The sequence below is a fragment of the Euprymna scolopes genome, chromosome 36, assembly GCF_053919585.1.
Source record: "Euprymna scolopes isolate OS-2025 chromosome 36, ASM5391958v1, whole genome shotgun sequence".
NCBI classification, from domain to species: domain Eukaryota; kingdom Metazoa; phylum Mollusca; class Cephalopoda; order Sepiida; family Sepiolidae; genus Euprymna; species Euprymna scolopes.
Genome location: NC_136517.1, coordinates 85,383,257 through 85,403,235, shown reverse-complemented (window position 1 = coordinate 85,403,235; position 19,979 = coordinate 85,383,257). Strand labels below are relative to the sequence as shown.

Below are 19,979 nucleotides of genomic sequence, written 5' to 3'. Positions count from 1 at the left end.
AAAACCGGCCAAACAAAGAAGAAATAAAGAAGTAAAATAAAGGATTATTAAGTTATAAAGTATTAAGAAAGTATGTAGAAAAAACGATAAAGTTAAAGAAGACTTATATATCTATCTGAAAGGCTAAAGTAATAACTATGTAATTTTAAAATTACCATAATTAAATTTGGACTTATGTTTACAGAAAGATATCAGTTCGTTTTTAGAATTTATTATATTGTTACTTTGAGGGGAAGTAATTATAGTTATAGCTTCGGTTGTGCAGAGGCGACATGACTTAGAGCCTGGAGTATAAGACTTAACTTTTTTATAATAGTCCATTGGATTGAGAACGGGGTATTATTAGAGTTAAGCTTTTTAATTAAAGCAGTTAGAGAAGTTCCTTGGTTATTATTAGAATTATGGTTGTTAAAAGAAGAAATGTGATTTGATATTCTTTTCTTAATTAATGTTGAAGTAGCGCTGATATACGTATGTACTTTATTAAAAGCTCAAGGTCTGATATTAATATTAATTTGAGGATTTGTATGAGTTAAATAGTTTGAATTTTTTTCATTGTGTTCAACAAAGGGTGGGACAATGATAGTACGACGACTGTTTTGGAGGGGATAATGAGTGTTGTTAGTGTCAGGATGGCTATTAGGAGCAATATTATTATTCTCATTAAAATTATTATTATTATCATTATTATTATTGCTAGTTGTATGATTGTAGATGGAGGGGCTGCTCGAGTGGTATATTGGATTAGTAACTATATTAGATGGAGGATGGGAAGAAGGATAACTTGAAGACGAAATATTAGTGTCTGTTATGGGAGGATTATGTGGGAGCTCAGTAATTGTGCATGAATATATAACATCTTTATGGATGCAATCATTATTGAGTGGGCATAGATGTTTGTTATTACAATTACAGTTAGTTTTGGGTTTAATTGGGAAAGGGATTTTTGTGGCTGATTTCATTTTTTGTTATTAGATGTTAAGATTCTTTGTGCGAAATTAGGCATTGTTGAATAAGAAATTCTTATTGAGTTTTTATTGAAAATAGAACTATATCTGTGTGGGTATTTGAAAGAGTTTTGTATAATGTTGAAGAATTCCTTAGGTATATTAGTTTTGATATTTAGGCTACATGGAGGATTAAACCAAATATTTTTCTTTCTCCTGATGCGACTGGGTGGGTTAGAGGTATTACGATTAGTATTTTGGTTTGGATTATATATGTAGACTGGTTCATTGTTATTGATAGCGGCAGATCTTGTTATTTGAACTGGTTTCTTGCGAGTCATATTGTGTGTGATTACAGATTTAAGGCGGCCAGCAGGAGGAGCATAATAGTTGTATTTAATCTTTTCCTTGTGTCCTGAGTTCCTTAAAGCATTATTGAAGAAAGTAGTATTTTGATTAAAAGTTTTTTATCAGCAGAAAGAGCAGAAATTCTTCTAGAGACGGATGGTACTATAGATTTTATAATTGAGTTAGGGTGGTTAGAAGATTTATGGACGTATAAAAGCATAAGGTTGGGTTTATGATAGGGGCTATGAGTTTCGGTATTAAGATTAAGTGTAACATCTAGAAACTTTGAAGTTTTTTTGTTTGGTTCGATAATTATAGAAAGGCGAAAGTTATTAAAGAAGTTATGTAATTTTTTAATTGTTTTGTTGAACTCTCTTGGCCTGGCTGTTGTAGTAAAAAGGGCATCATTTCTATAAAGGCCCCCTTGGATATGTTTAAAGTGGTATTTAAGTTCTTTCAGTAAGAAGAGTCCCACTAAATCAGTAACTTCTGCAGAGTCAGAAGATCCATCAAGATGTCAAAATTATCAGGGGTGTCCTTTCTAGTCCAAACCTTATTGTTAAATTGTATAAGGGACTTTCTCGCTAGGAGAATTAATTTAATTTCTTAATTAGTTAAGTCAGAATTTCTTTTAGCAAAGATAAGAGCCTTATTTAAAAGGATCGGAGAAATTGATTGATAATAATTTTGGATGTCAAAGGTTATGAAGTTAAGGAGGTGTTTATTTTTAAGGGAGACAAACCAATTAATTACGGAATCTGAATTTAGCCAAAGGGGGAAACTTACTTTTTCTTTAATAAAAGGGATGATTCTAAGATATTTTTGCTTACATGCTTACAGCACCTAAGTCAGAGTTCGATGGGCAGATCAATTTGATGGAGGGGTTGTCATAGAAGTTAGGTTTATGATCCTTGAGGGTGAATCTAGGGGTACCCGGAGAAATTATTTCAGTGAAATTATGAATATTCATAGAAGTCAGTAAATGTTTAGCTTCAGAATTAATGGAATCTAAATCTTATGAGGGACTATTTTATAAGATTTATTAAGTTCTTTATACAAAAGTCTTTTATATGTAGGATAGTCAAGTTTATAATAATTTTTTGTCTTATCAGAAGGGACGAATATATGTTTATTTTTTAAAACTTTTTTGGGAAAATTATTTATTTTTCCATTAGCCGGATTATAATGGTATTTTTGTTTCTTAAATTTAATTTTTTTAACTAAATTTAACATAGAATTCTCAAACTCCTCAAGGTAAGATTTGTATTTTTTTTCATTTTATATTTCATATTGTTTTTTTTTATTTCATATTTATTTTTTTTTATTTATTTCATATTTATTTTTTTTTATTTATGTCTTTATTTATCTATTAATTTATTTATTTTTTTCCATTTTTTGTCTTTTAACAACTCTTGCTGACATTTTCTTAAGTAATAACCTGTACATTTCAGTTGACCTCCTTTTTTCCCCTATATTATTCGCGCCTTTTAACGTTATCCTGTCTGGGTCATTTTGACATTTGCTTTTCTAATTTATATTTAATCTTTTTTTCTTCTCTCTCTTCTTCTTTACTGATTTTGTTAATTACAGCCGTGTTAAAAGCATATCTTATTTTTCTTTTATTATTATCGGAATTTTCCCCCTTTTCCTTGTACGAGGGGCATGCAATAAGTAATGCCACTGACCCACTTCTCATAGGAGTAGAGCAACGAAACTTGGCACAGTTATTAGTCTTTCTCTGCATAGGAACCACCCAGAGTTATGCATTTCTCCCATCGTTTGATGCAGCTCTGGAGACCGTTTTTGTAGAACACCCCAGGTTGGTCCTCCAACCATGATGTGACTTCAGAAATCATGGCTGCATCATCTGAGAAACGCTTTCCTTTCAAAAACAACTTCATGGTTGAGAAGAGGTGAAAGTCAGAGGGTGCAAGGTCAGTGAGTAGGGAGGATGGGGAAGGATTTCATAACCACACGCCCGTGCTTCTGATCTGGTGACATGTGAGTTGTGGACCAGAGCGTTGTCCTGCAGGAGGAGGTTACCTTTGCTGATCTTGCCCTGCCTCTTGATTTTGATAGCTTCCCTTAATTTCCTCAAAAGTGAAGCATAATAGGCTCCTGTAATTGTGGTACCCTTTGTCAGCAAATCTGTCGTCACTACTCTATCCTGGTCCCAGAAGACTGTGAGCATGACCTTGCCAGTGAAGGCTGCACCCTTGCCTTCTTTGGAGGTGGTTTGTCCAAGTGCTTCCACTGCATTGACTGGGCTTTGATCTCTGGATCATAGTGATGGACCCAGGTTTCATCCTGTGTAATCAGTTTTTTGAAAAACTTTGTCTCATCTTCTTGGCACATCTCCAAATTCATCCTCGAGCACTTGACGCGTTCTCGCTTCTGGAATGGTGTGAGCAACCTGGGTATCCATATGGCAGACACCTTATGCATATGCAAATGGTCATGAATGATAGGTTCCACAGAACCTGTACTAATCTTGACTTCCGGCCATGTTTGAATATGATGGGGCATTATCACCATAAGTTTCTTTCATTTCATCAAAAGTCTCTTGTAGTGTGGGTCCTTTTAAATACAAAAACCGGATTACTGCTCGACATTCAACAGGCTCCATTTCACACCTGACTTAGTTCAAACACCTGTAAAACAGAAACCAGAATTAGTTCAGAGCTGTAATTTGCCACATAACCTGTAGAAATATAAATCATTGCACATGCAAAATTTCAGCTAGATCAGACAACTGGAAGTGGGTCAGGGGCATTACTTATTGCACGCTCCTCGTACATATTTGTGAATTATTCCACGGATTTTGGCCTTTTGGATTATTTTGGACCATCTTCCAATTACGCGATTTCCTTGGATTTTACTTGTGCGAATGGAAATTTAATTAACTTTCTTGGACTTACATTTTTGGATTTTACCGTCATTGGATACCTTACCTTCCACCAGATTATCCATTCACGTGAAATTACCTTTTTCTTCACCATATTCCCTCTGCTTCACTTTTTGTTATCAAGTAAGATCTTTGACTTACTTGCAGCTTCATCAAATACTTTTGTATGCAAAATCCGATCCCGCATTTTGCTAATTCCTACCCTCTGATGAGAAGGAAAGTATTTCTTCGAAACTCCGCGGATTAAGGACTATCCACTTATTAAGTGTTTTCTTTTCAGATTAAATATGTTTTTTTTTTTTACTCTTTTTCATAGTGCTTTTTAACATGTTTTATTAACTGTTTGCTCTTATATATATGTATATATATATATATATATATATATATATTTTATTATTTAACACGCCGGACTGTGATACACATGGTCTGGAGTTCGATTCCTAGAAACAGTCAAGCTACACTGACGAGACATGCATGTACGTAGATTACTGTTTTAAAAATAATAAAAATAAATAAAATGTTATATACGTCCAAATAAATTATGGGCGACTTTCTTAGTAAATAAAAATGAGCGAAGCCACTATTTAACCGTATTTATCGTTAAAAAAACAAACAAATCTCTCTCTTTCTCTCTCTCTCTCTCTCTCTCTCTCTCCATCTCTTTCTCTCTCTCTCTATATATATATATATCCATCTCAGATACAATTTGCTTTTTTGTTTACATATGCATCAAGTTTCAATGAATTATCCCCCTTTGATTTGGTGCATGTATATATTATATGTCACACTTATATAAAACGATAGACAAGCATCATTCTTACATAGATTTCCACATAAGAAAATACATTTCTCACACATTGCTCAATAAGTCCTAGGCTTGACATATAGATGGGTCTATTAATAAAAAAACATTTAAAAAATTCATGATTTTTATAAAGTACTTATCTTCAAATTGCACTATTTGAGCCCAATCACATTATTAGTCAACAAATTACAGTGAGGGGCTAATAACAGAGAGGGGACAGAGATTGATTTACGTGACACTCAACACTCACCCACACCCCATATTTTTTTTTAGTTTCATCTTTTTTTCAGCAGATTATTATCCAATGGACACTAACCTACCAGATTATAAAAGGAAAAATGAAGAAAATGTCAATATTTAAATATTTGTAGGGGGTGCTCAGTTCCTAATGCAACGTTCTAATAAATTGATCACCAATTTTAGAATCAGTCGATGTCTTCAGGCCTTTTTTTTCTTTTCACCTTTTTTTAAGCAGTTTGGCGGGCAAGACCTTTGTAAATGATGAATGACAAAACTTTATATATATATATATATATATATATATATATATAAATAATCGGGGGAAAAAGACGAAATTTAAAAAAAAAAGGCCAAACTATTTTTAAAAAATAAGGCTAAATTTGCAAAATTTTGCCTAAAAACATTGAGTGGTTCCAAAATGGATATCGATTTAGTAGAACGCTGCATTAGAAACTGAGAACCCCTACAAATATTTAAATGTTGAGTTTTTTTTCATTTTATTTTTTGATAATCTGCCAGACTTAGTGTCCATTCAATAATAATCCACTGAAAAAATTGAAAAAAAAAAAAAAAAGACAAAACTAAAAAAAACATATAGGAGTTAGTTCCGATTGTCACGTGAACCAATCTTTGTCCTCCCTTCGCTATTAGCACCTACAGTTATATAAGCGAAACTACCGTTGAAAATTTTCATAACAATGGGGAAAAAATCTGAATATCCTGTTGATAAAACATTGCTTTCTGATGAGAAAAATACTGTTCAATCAAAGCAATTGCTTAAAGAGTGTTATTCATATTTTGGTCCATTGCAAATAATTTTTTTTTTTTTTACATGGTGGTCGCCACTTATCAAGGCCTGGAAGCCACTCGGGGATAAGGGTTATTGTGTGTACAGTAATCAATGGGATAGTATCGTAGTAATCGTTAGTATTGGAGATTTGATAAAGTGTCTTACTTAAGGGGGCGGTTCATCAGGAGTAATAATTACGAGCTGAGATGCCAACTTTAAATGCAGTCAAACAAAAATCAAATGATGACTGATGCTCAGGGCGACCAAATTCAGCAATTGTCCTGAAAAACATTAAAAAAAGGTTCACAAACTTGTTTTGTCCGATCGTAAATCAAAGTTGTGCGAGATAGCAAAGGGGTTAAAGATATGTATTTCATTATTTTGCCTCTCATTCTAATCTCCTGGATTCTTTTCATCTCTGATCATAAATCTTGGATTCTGGCCTTTTGTCAGTGGTCACCATTCGACCACCCAGAAGCTGACTACTAGAGATACCCACTAGAGCTAATAGCTAGACAGTGTCCATTTATTGAACTGTTAGAGGAGTGTTGGAATCAGTGTATCATCCTAAAAGGAGACGTTGGTGATTAAAGTCGAATTAATTACAAACATGGATGTGTGCATTCATTGCACTGTCTGGGGTCGTCTCATTTATTGTGCCAGTTTCAGAATGAGATTTATGTGTGACCAACCCAGAATATAAATCCAATCAACACAATCCTTTAGCTAAAAGCACTAAGGACCCACATTGTTCAGAGAGGCACACCGGCCCAACCAACTGCCAGCCCTAAGATAAACCAATGATCCTGTCCATCTCCTGGATTCATTTTACACCTGAACATAAATGTTTGATTCGAGGCTTTTGTCAGTGGTCACCATTCGACCACCCAGACACTATATCAACTAGAGATAATGGCTATATCAACTAGAGATAATATATAGAGACGCTATATCAACTAGAGATAATGGCTAGACAGTGTCCGTTCAAAGGATTTCATCTGCATATAATCTCAGACACCATTTTATTCAAACAGGTTGTTGTCTGTCTGAACCCCCTTTAATAAGATAATTGTTTTATTCTCGACTAAAAAAAAACATCTCTTGGGTGGCTAGACTCAAACCAAATCTATTTTCAATTCTTTGTGCCCCGACCCCACTTTTTCCTTTAGCCAGGCGTCAATCACCTGCAACGTCTACCATTCGCATGCACAACTAAAACATGCAGCTCAGTATATGTTTCCATGGATTAGTCCCGAGATTTAATGTGCAACGTGTTAAACTGCCTAGGTTTGAGTCTAATGAGGACCGTCTGTTTGCTTTGACATGTCTTTTGCAGTTTTAACAAAAGAGCTACAATAATATCAGGGTGTCTCTATTTATGCTGAACATCTACAGAATGCCAACATCAATATATTACACATGAAAGAGTCTGCTGTTGAATTTTCTAACAAAGTTTTCATAGGTTGTATTAGCAGTTGGTTCCTGCTCTTGTGCTTGTAAAACATCAAATCTGTTTCGCAGTTCGAATATGAATCTCTGTTTGATCTGATTGTCATGTGACAACGTTGACCAGTTATCGGGCTGTCTCGATAGTTTTTTTAGTTTTGTTCGCTTGTAGACTTAACTTCAACTTAGAGGTTACTATCCTATGATCAGTAGACACACCATAGAAATTGCTACAAGCTTCAGTTATGACAGCTATTAATCCACTTCTTATTCATAAAAAGATAGTCCAGTTGCGCCTTGTCTCCATTTGGGGATTGATGAGTCCAGAGCTTACCGGGTCTTTTCTGAAAACGGGTATTCATGCATTGTACGTTGTTTTCAAGGAGAAAAGTTAATAGATACTCTCCATTTCGATTTGTTCCATCATGGAAAGAGAACTTATGCTTGTTGTCTTCCTGTCCTATGTGCGCATTCATGTGCCTTGATAGAGTTCAAAATAGACTTCGTAGCCTCGTAGGAGATGTCCTTTTCTCTTCCTTGCAACCTCTATCTTACAGAAGAGATGTTGCGAGTTTGTCTCTGATGTATCGTTATTTTCATGGAAGGTGTTCAACTGAGCTTCAATCTATGGTCCCCCCTCGCCAAACTTTCACAAGAAACACTCGTCTAGCTGTACACACTATCAATAATTCCCCCCACTCTTTATCTGTGCCTAAACCTAAACGTAGATTCCATGAACAAAGCTTCTTTCTTAGAACTGCTCGCCTGTGGAATTGTCTTCCGTTTTCCTGCTTTCCGGCTGACTACAATATGGTTGTGTTCAAGTCTAACGTAAATAAGTTCTTGATGAGCCATTCTATATAAGTTATCAAATTTACCAAAATTTCATTACTAATGATTACTATATTGTCCAATGTCTACTGTACACTCTTTAACCCTTATCCTTGAGTGGCCTCTTGGCCTTGATAAGTGATGATGCCTGTGTAAAAAACAAAAAAAACCCAAAAAAAAAACCTGATAACCAATAAATTATGTTTGGGGATTGAGCGCACTATTGCTGAGAGTTCATCGTAGAAATTCAGGATCTCTTGCTTGTCACTAACGTTGGTAGGGCTGTAGCAACAAATAACAGTAGTAGCAGGATTACCACTGAAGGTAGCAAGAATTATCCTTTGTGTTATCTTCTCAGCACTTTTCAATGATGTCAATGCTCGAGGGCTAAGCAGAAGTTCTACTCCCCTAATGGTACTATTTGTCGAATTTTTCCATGCTGACGCTGATACTAGTGTCCAGCTGTTACCAATTTCATGGTACTTTATGTCCATGTCGTTGTGGAAGAGACGGTGCTCTTGAATACACGCAATATCGATATCGTGTTCTTTGGATGAAGCAACAAGTTCTGATATTTGAGATGTGGGTTGAAGTCCGTACATTAAAGGTGGCTATTTTGATGGTATGTCTACATTTTTCTAGCTTAGGTTTTGGTGCTGTAGTAAACTTGTCGATAGCTGTGGCCAGTGCCGGCACACCAAGTAGCGACCCTTGGTTACTCGTGTGGCAGTCGATGTGGTATGGAATTCTGGTTTGATTTAGAGTCATATTGAATCTTTCGATAGCTCAGATAATATCACCTGTGTGAGCTACTTCTACATCATCCTACGAAGCAGCAACTTTATGGCAACCTACCTGCCATATGTAATACCATCAGAGAAAGACGCCTACGATTTGCTGGTTATTGTCTGAGGAGCAAGCATGAATTGGTGAGTGATGTATTGCTATGGACTCCACGACACGGACGCGCAAGCAATGGACGACCTAGATTCACGTACATCCAGCAAATAACACACAACGCCAACTGTGAACCTGAAGATCCCATCTTTATCTCAGTAGCCATAACCTTAAAAAGAATTTTGTTATTTTGCTAGTTTGAAGTTCTACATATCCGAAATTTCTTTTGGATAATTTAGTCATTGTCGAAGAAGCTAGCCCTGAATGATAAACTGCTTGCCTGCAGAACTCTGTTCTACTTGCCTGCTTTCCAGCTAACTACCACATCGTCATCTTCAAGTCCAATGTAAACAAGCTCTTATTAAGCTATCCCCTTAAATAATCCAATTCTACCTAACTTCCACCACTAATGATCACTGCGGTGTTGTCTCACTGACCACCTAATACACATTAACCCTTATCCTCGAGTGGCCTTTGGGCCTTGATAAGTGGGGACTCCCGTGTCAAAAAAAAAAAAAAAAAAAAAAAAAAATATAAACTGTGTTCAGTTTTTCTATTTTTGCAAGTCGACCGTCTGGTGTAATAAAAAAAAATTGTCATTGTAACATCTCTCAAAATAAAACCGGTGATCCCTTAAGCCTAACCTGCTTGTGTTCGGCTGGACTTACATTTTCATTTCGTCAAATTCAGAGTTCTGATTGCAAGCATTTACTGTCTAAACCCCCCCCCCCTCGCCCTGATATGGGACAACCTAGGCAGTAAGATTTTTCATGTCCATAGATAAGCAGCTTAGCTTTTCAAAAAGGAGGAGTTTGTGGTAAACTCTGCCCTCATGTGGAAGCAAGTAAATAAGGACTCTCACTTTGAACGGTTAATCAACACCTTTATCCGTTGCGTCTCAGGTCCAAAACAAGTTTCTAGCTTTTTTTTCTTAAGTCAACAACATATACTACTATTGTCCAACTCTTCTGATATCATATGGCTAATTAATTAATTAATAATTAACATTGTTAAAAGTTAATTAGTTATTATTGATCTATCTGTCTATCTATTTATCTATCTATTCAATGATATTCTTAAAATAGTTTATATTGGAAGTTATTTATTGTTTATAGAATAAAGTGTAGCAATGGGTTTTAGCTGAATATGTTTACATAAATTAGCTAGGTTAAATATAAACAAAATTACCTTGAACAGGCGTACATGACAGAGGAGGTCATGTTAAGGAGACATGTCTTATTTTGTTACGTCACCGGAACTGAGGTCAGGAGGTGGAGAAGTTTAGTCAGTCGAAGAGAGTTGAAGTTTAGTCACAAGAGTGAATAGACATACTTCAAGCCAGGAAATGAGGCTGTGAGAAATAAACATGTAGACGAAATGCAGACTCTTGTGAAAACCATTTGAGACAACTGAAATAAATTTATATTATAAATATCTCTCCCACAGAAGAGACGTTGCGAGCCTATTCTTGTTTTATCGCTATTTCCATGGCAGGTGCTCGTCTGAACTCCAATCTCTGGTCCCCCCTCGCCAATCTTTCACGAAAAACACCCATCTAGCTGAATCCACTGTGAAAAATTTCCCCCACTCTTTATCTTTTTTTTTTTTTTTTTTTTTTTTACAAAGGCATCACCACATTATCAAGGCCCAGAGGCCACTCAAGGATAAGGGTTAAAGAGTGTACAGTAGAAGTTGGTCAATATAGTAATCATTAGTAATGAAAATTTGGTAAATTTAATAACTTATATGGAACGGCTCATCAAGAACTTATTTACCTTAGACTTGAACACAACCATATTGTAGTCAGCCGGAAAGCAGGAAAACGGAAGACAATTCCACAGGCGTGCAGTTCTAAGAAAGAAGCTTTGTTCATGGAATCTATGTTTAGGTTTAGGCACAGATAAAGAGTGGGGGAAATTATTGATAGTGTTTACAGCTAGACGAGTGTTTCTTGTGAAAGTTTTGCGAGGGGGGACCATAGATTGAAGCTCATGCCTAAATCTGTGCCTAAATCAAAACGTGGATTCCATGAACAAAGCTTCTTTCTTAGAACTGCACGCCTGCGGAACTCTGTTCCGTCTGCCTGCTTCCCACCTGACTACAACTTGGATGTCTTCAAGTCCAACGTTAACAAATTCCTAATGAAGCGTCCCCTTAAGTAAGACACTTTATCAAATCTCCACACTAACGTACTGTACTTGCAATAACCCTTATCCCTGAGTGGCTTCCGGGCCTTGATAAGTGGTGACCACCATGTAAAAAAAAAAAAATATAAAGTGTTGTTTTGTGGTTTCACAAAAGATGGAAGACCAGAAGTCTCAATTGGTTATGGTTGGTCATTTCATGTTTCATCACGGAGCTCAACAGCGAAGATAGAAGAACTCTTGAAGAAAGAAAGGTATGAAGCATATACTATTCTTCTTATAAAAAAATTATATTTTAAGTAAATATGAATTGTAATTGTAATATATACCCGTGTGATAACTCTCTGATACAACATGACTCAGTTTATATGTCGATATCATATCCCCTGGCTAAACAAACATACATACAATTTATATGTTTATAATGAGTGCCATTATAAGAACGATATCTCCCACCTCACATACAACATATGATGTTTTTATCTGATCTTGCTAAAAGAACAAAAAATATCATCCTTCTAATATCTTTCTCTCTATATATCATATGACTGTTCTAATACCTCTAAATACAACAATGCTTTCTTGGACAGTGAAAAAGAAATCCCTCTAGACTGAGGAAATTTTCATTTTTTTCATCCCAAGGCAAGTAAATTTCTATCATTCAAATGCCCCAAAAGCCTAAAATACAAGAGATGCTCCAAAATTAATGCCTCCTATATTTTATTACGTCCAAATGAATCATAGGGGGATTGCAAATTGCATTGTTCTGACGACTGAGTTTATACATTCATAACCTGAAAGTTTCATCTCTCTGTTGCAGATATTGATGGTGTGAGACTCTAAGAAAGCAACCACTGTCATGGCTGTGCGTCAGAAGCAGAGATGCATCATTGAATTCTTCTATGAAAAAAAAAAAAATTGAACTGATCAACATTCACCGGCGCCTATTAAACGTTTATGAAGTCAATGCAGTTGAGGTCAGCACAGTTAGAAGATAGGTTCATCGATTGCAGAGTGGCAGCAGAGATGCGAGTGACAAAGCACGCTCCGGACAGTCACAACCGACGCATCTAAAGAAACTGGCAAAAATTCATTGGGAATGGTGGTGCTGATGCAGAAAAATAAATTCTGAAGTAAAAAAAGGTTTTTCGTTCTAATAGTACCAGTACCGTCTTCGTAGCTCTTCAGCATTTTAGTTTATGAGTTAAAAATAATAGGAGGCCTTATTTTTTAAACGACCTCCCCCCCGGAAACGGGAACAAAAACAAGGGCAATAACTCGTACTGGTAATTTTTAAATTTAAAGACACAAAAATTAGAAACATCAAACAAGAATAATAAATTAAAAAGAGAAAGATAGAAACAATAAATTTATAGAATTATATTGTTCATTTTTTTTCTTCATTTTCTCCCATATATCAGCACAATGTCAATTATACATATATATATATATATATATATATATATATATATATATAGTATGTATGTGTGTGTGTGTATATATATATATATATATATATATATATATACATACTAGCAAAAGTACCCATCATTGACTGGGTTCAAAAACAGCCTACAGAAAATGGACTCTGATTTATGAAAGTATGATAGGTTATGAAAAGGAAGGGTTGTAAAGAGATAGCTTCGAATTTGGGGGTATCAAAACCAAAGCAGAATATGATGAAAATAAAAATAAAATAGATAAACCTCATAATTTATACCTGTTCACACTGAAACACTTATCACAATATTCTGTGGATCTATATTAAAGAACCTTGTTAAACTTCGTGACATATTTCCATTCTATGGAGGTCATGTGCGAACGAACACCCCATAATTTTTATTATACCATATTTCTTCAAACTGAAACATAATTATCAAAGTATACTTACGCAGATAGATATGAAAAGTTTTTATTAAAGTTTGTGCCTATTTCCAGGTGTGAACGCAGACCCCACAATTTTATTATACCATTTCTATTTAAGTTAAAACATACTTATCAAAGTATTATTATGTACATCTATATCAAAAAACTTGTAAACGTTTTTTTTTTTTTTTTTATTTCCATACTTTGTCGACCAGGCGCGTACACAGACCCCACAATTTTAATGAATCATCATTATGCCAGATGAAACATACCCATTCTTGTGTCTCGATACATCTTCTATCATTATATGTGATCAGTTTTCTATAATAGTCAACTATATAGGAGCCTATTCGTGACCAGACACACACACAGACGTTCGGCTTTATATTATATATATATATATATATATATATATTAGTGATGGGACGATTCCAATATTTTTCTCGATTCCGATACAATTACAGATTCCGTGCTAAATTCCTGAGTCTGATTCTTTATAAATCTGTAATTATTTAATTATAAGAATTTTTTTCCACCGATTTTCATAAAAATGCGCGTAAACGTCAAAGTACACTTGTGGAGAAGGATCTATCGATTTTAGTTTTACTGGTATTTTAAAATCAATAAATATTTATTATTTTATCATTATTACCAGCAATGGAAGATTTTACTTTAAACAAAATCAAATAAAAAAGACAAAAGAATCGTTTTGGCATCGGAAAATAGGCATCAATTTTTTCTGATTCTGATACCTCCAAATCTTCCGATTTTTCTGATTCCCGATTCCGACTAATCGTCCCAACACTAATAGATATATTCATTTATTTTTTTATAACAATTGCATTCTAGTATTCTATAGAAAACACTTTGCAAGATTCTGTATGGAAAATGCTTGGGTGCTTATTTAGAATTACACTTAATAAAAAAAAGAAAATACAGAAAAAAATTTTTTATGATGTGCATACTCGTCATGGAATATTGATGTCATATTCCAAGAATCACGAAAATCGATCAAGTACCTTTTTTTTCTTTTTTTTTTTTTTTTTTTAAATCAAGAAAATCAAATTTTACGATTTTTAGCAATTAAAAAGTTTGTTTATTAATTTGCAGACTGTTAATCTCAACTTCATAGTTGTTGTTGTTTCGACATGTTGCGGCCAACTCATCCTCTGGCCTTCTTCAGGTGGTTAACCATGACGGGATAGGAATGCTAAGTCTTGTAACTGGATTCACAGTAATTACTGCCTTCCATAGTTGTTGTTGTCTGGCCAGTATTTTGGAGTAGGATTGAAACAACTATCTTCAGACAATGCTCACCTTGAACCATAGAGATTCAACGCCTCTATCCAACAACAACTACTATCAAGATGAGGATAACAGTCCGCAAATCATGTCATGGAAGAAGAGAAAAAAATAGATTGAAAAAGGATTCTACTCCGAAATATATTTCTTTAAAAAATAAACACCTGTTTATTTTATAAAAAAATTTCGCGTTGCAGTTTTGGCTTCAAATGTATTTATACATATTTTATTCTTCAAATTTCACTCAATGCTTCGAACGGATATACACAAAAATAACTACCCAGATTTATATATATATATATATATATATATATATATATGTATATATATATAATAAAGTTTGTATTATTTTGAATAATAATTTTATTAGAACTGCACACCTATGGAATTGTCTTCAGTTTTCCTGCTTTCCAACTGACTACAATATGGTTGCCTTCAAGTCTAACGTAAACAAGTTTTTGATGAGCCGTTCCATATAAGTTAACAAATTTACCGAATTTCCATTACTAACGATTACTATATTATCCAATTTCTACTGTACACTCTTTAACCCTTATCCTCGAGTGGCCTCTTGGCCTTGATAAGTTGTGATGCCTATGTAAAAAAAAAAGAAAAAACAAAAATACAAACAAAATCTCTGTAGTCGAATTAAATTGTCGCCCTTGAATTTTGGCAAACTTTAAAGCACTCCCGGCCTCCTACTAGCTTCCTCATTAAATTTGATTTTCTTAATTAAAAAAGAGCCACTTGATCAATTTATGATTTTTGGAATATGACATATTCGTTCCATTGTAACATTGTCTGCGAACCAACACGTGGTAGCCTCAGTCGCGAAGAACAGAAAAACTTCAACTCGCTTTGTTTTGTTGTATAATGACATTTATTTCCTCATCGTTATGACCGTGACTTCACCCACACAATCTCGAACGTTCTCCATGCCTCTTACGTGATATGGAACGTTATCTCGATCCGTGCTACACATCTTTCTGGTGATCATTCGCTTTCTCCTTTTTATAGTCTTTTTTTTTCTTTTTGCATATAGTCACCCACGCTATGTTGCACATTAAATTTGATCTTAAAAAAAACAAAAAAAAAAAACAAATTACTTGGTTAATTTATGTGATTTTTGGAATATGACATCTTCGTTCCATTACAAATACGTATATCATAATTTTTCTGTATGTTTTTTTTTTTTTTTTTTTAAATAAGTGCAATTCTATATAAGCACCATATTTTTTCCAAACATTCCTAGTGGCTTTAATTCAACGTGTAAATCTAACAATACATTAGATTAAAAAAAAAAATATATATATATTTGATTTTTTTATATACATGAATTTTACGCAATCATTAAGGCAACAGAAGAGCCATTTCTTCAATATTCTCTGATATGAGACGTAGTTATTATAAACACTATCCAAAGGTCCTCATCTCGGATGTCATACTCACAACGGGTCCCTTCTTCAGGTTCTTTCTAGGTGTAGGTGTAGGCGGTTGCACTCCAAGTATTACGGAGTCCTTTAGTTCTTTCCCACCACAACAACTATGACACCAGGGTCGGAAAGTGGGATTGAAAAGTCAGCGCCCTTGAGAAGGGGCACACTGACCTGCGAAAAAGTGTCTGGGCAGCCCTGTCGACATGCCCCAGTGAGGGTGCCTCAGGCGATTAGCAATAAACTAACCTCTTTATCAAAGAGAGAAGGCAAAGCCTGGAAGCGTGGACCTCCTAGAACTATACAGAACTAAACTCCCACCACAAAATCAACAGGGACCGGATCATTACAGTAATGATCTCATCTCTGTTGACTTTGGAAGCCCAGGATAAAAATCCTTCACCAAGTATTATAAAAGTGAAGCCCGCCCTAATTATGGCCGTGACATTAAAAGTAACTGAAGAAAATAAAAATGGCCGACATGTTATGATATGATGACAAAAATGAAGATCACTGATCACAAATCGTGGAAATAATATTCCTGTCATTGTGTATCGGAAAATATTGTCAAACAAGTTACCGTATCAAAACCTGGCGACCTTCTGCTGTTTTTTCATTTTTCTTCCTTTGAAGATTGTAACGTTGGGTATGGGGCAGCCAAACCAGCTGCCAACATTGCCCTGCTTTTTATTGAAACCAACCGAGAGCTCTTTTTAGTATCCCCGTTGTTCCCTTAAGTACAATTGTTTGGATGTCTTTTGCACTTGGTTCACCAGGAATATTAGTTAGGTAGGACTTCAGGTTCTTCTTCATAAGCCCTGTAGCACCTATGATAACTGGTATGATTGATATCTCCTTATGATTCCAGTTTTTCATATCATACATGAGACCTTGATATTTGGTCTGTTTCTCTCTTTCAGCTCTGTTCAGTCCGCCATCATTAGGGACGCTCACTTCAATCAAGGTTGCAACTCTCTCTGACTTATTCCATATAACTATGTCAGGTTTCACAGCAGCATTTTCAAGGTAGGTGGCTGTAGGGATTACATGGTCGTAATGTATGGTATAGAAGTCATTTCCAACTGTTCTTCTGCCAGCTATGCATGTGTGTGTGACAAAGAAACAATTTGAGCAAAAGAAAAGTCCACTTTTTGAGTTGGTTATTTTACCAATAAAGTGTTCTCAACGAAAAAATAAATAAAAAAAGATGACATCGCCAAAGTCAAGTCACAGATTCTCCATTCTTTTCCAATGCTAATATAAACATGAATACCCAAATAGAAGTTAGAAGTTAGTAAAGTCTCCTAGCTAGTAGTACAAATGAGTTCTGGCCTCCATCTTTGTTTTTTAGTATTAAAAGATCCTGACTCCCCATTTGGATTCTGTCCCTACACTGATACCCCCTCCTCCTCCTCCTCAAAAATATGGAGGACACAATCCATACTCATGAGTCTCATTCAGTTTTTTTATTTTATTATTATTAAGTTGGTGCAAAAATGTCGTTTTTTGATATAAAGTTGAACGTCAAAAACGACATTATTTTTGCACCAACCTAATATTTTACCCCCTTCTGGCTTGTTTTCGGAAAACAGTAAGCAACTCAGGCCTAGATGGATTTGGGAGGGTCCTACTTATCAACATACTTAGCATTTTATTTTGGTTATATCTTTTTTTTGTATGTGATTTCTGGTTGTGATTTTTTTTTTTTTTTTTTTTTTTTTTAAAGTATCCCATACATAATCACACACATTCGACTGATGAAGCTATATATTTGAGAAAAAAATAAATAAAAAATAAAAACCCTTAAACCACTGGGGATAATGTTAAGTAGATTTTACCCATATTTTATTTTATTGACTTAAACTAGTTTAGTGGACGACAACCGACGCCAATTCCAATTCCACCCAATTCTTGCCTTGTGCCACACTTTCAGGTTGTACACTGAAGAAATTTTGAGATAAATAAATCCTTGCGCTTTTAGTTAGGAACACAGTGTAGCATCTGTTCTGATGTTACACTTCATACTTTCAATCTGCAGTCATTGAATGAGAAATTCTTCTACACTGAGGAAACTTATTTTTGTTCTAATTCAGTGTTCCCTTTTTGGCGAGTTGGATTTTCTTGACATTGTAGCAGCCAAAACTTGCTACAATCACAGGCAGGAGCTAATTCTTGCGGCTTGAGATTGAAATCCATTTTCTCCCTGGCTTGTCCAATCACAAGCCAGCTCTCAATCACATGACCGAGTACATAAAAGGCAAACTCTGAAACTCTTATTCTCTTTTCACCTGGTTTCAGCTGGCAGCAAACATTAGCCTTCTTTCTCTTTCCTCCTGACCCTGCCGGGCAGCAGACTTCGCCAGAGCCTTTCGGCCCCAGGCCGAACGGGAGTACAAGCTAACATGGCGACTTTCTACGTGCGGTACCCAAGCGAACTTTATTTATCATGCTACAGAACTTCTCTCGTCGATACACCAACACACGCACACACGACAACAAGTAAACACACTGAATACGTTTCTCTTTCTTTCTCCTCTAACCAGCTTCTTCGCCCCAACGACTGCTGGCTACAAACGCGTGTAAACTGAACTGTTCTCTCCTTCAACCAGCCGACATGATATTAATTCTATCTTTACACAAGAACACTTCTACCTACTAACCCGTTTCCCTCTTGTACACGCTACTAACAAAGATAACAAATAAAGTTGTTTATTTAATGTTAAAATGAAACTTCCTTTCATTATCTTCATTATTTATTTATTTTTGGGTTTGTATTACTGTACACATAGATTCGAAAAAGTTGTCAAAAAAACAAATATATAACAAATAAATGTTATCAAAGGCAAGATAAGTTACTTTTCTACCAAATATATTTTTCGTGTTTTTCTTCAATGTAACATATTTATTCAGCTCAAAAAACATACAGTGTTTACTGATGTATTGGAAAATTCAAGATGGCGTCTGATTCTCTCTTTAACATGGTAAGTTTGGGAAAAGGTGTTATAAATAAAAAACTATACAAAATACTATTAAAAACCCGCCGAATATATGTCAACCTATGTCACGATAACATATATTGAGCGAGTTTTTAACAGTATTTTATCTGGGTTTTTATTTATAACACCTTTTCCCAAACTTACCATGTTAAAGAGAGAATCAGACGCCATCTTGAATTTTCCAATACATCGGTAAACACTGTATGTTTTTCGAGCTGAATAAACATGTTACATTGAATAAAAACACGAAAAATATATCCAGTTTGGCAGAAAAGTAACTTATCTTGCCTTTGATAACATTTATTTGTTATATATTTGTTTTTTGACAACTTTTTCGAATCTATGTGTACAGTAATACAAACCCTTATTTTTTTTACATACGCATCACCATTTATCAAGGCCATGTGGCCACTCAAGGATAAGGGTTAAAGTGTGTACAGTAGAAATTGGACAATATAGTAACCGTTCGTAATGGCGATTCGGTAAATTTGTTAACTTATATGGAACGGCTCATCAAGAACTTGTTTACGTTAGACTTGAAGACAACCATATTGTAGTCAGCTGGATAGCAGGAAAACGGAAGACAATTCCATAGGCGTGCAGTTCTAAGAAAGAAGCTTTGCTCATGGAATCTACGCCTAGGTTTAGATAAACTATTAACTAAAACATTAAAAAACAACTTTTGTTTAACTCTGCCCTCGTGGGGAGGCAAGTAAATAGGATTAAATTTTACAAAGCTTTTTTGCTGCTTACCAAATGGCACTGATCCTGGATATGACCTTAAATTATATCCAATGGTGAGACCCCAACTTGCTGGCTTTGGGGAGTGTGGAGTCACCCTTTAATTGCCATTGCTCCCAGGTCTACTCTGACCCGGAGTGGTAGTACCTGTTAGGGTCCCAACTATGGGTTAAATAGAAACCGACTTGAAAAAAAAAATATTCTATTAAAAAATTTTCTTCAAAATAACTGGATTTGGCATTAAATGACCTGAAAAGGGTTGATATGCCGTAAAACAAAAACAACCAA

General features: G+C 35.0%; 1 protein-coding gene across 6 annotated transcripts in view; it reads right to left on the bottom strand.

The window, feature by feature from the left end:
- LOC145260656 (WD repeat-containing protein 26-like) overlaps window positions 1–19,979 on the bottom strand; it is a 250,775-nt gene that overhangs the window by 84,842 nt on the left and 145,954 nt on the right. The window contains exon 14 of one of the 6 annotated variants that reach the window (XM_080119004.1): window positions 15,379–15,595. The exons of the other annotated variants lie outside the window; for them this stretch is intronic. Within the exon in view, the coding sequence (XP_079975130.1) occupies window positions 15,585–15,595 (11 nt within the window). The 3' untranslated portion in view covers window positions 15,379–15,584. Of the gene's footprint in view, window positions 1–15,378; window positions 15,596–19,979 lie in introns of those variants that run through there. 6 annotated transcript variants of the gene reach the window in all.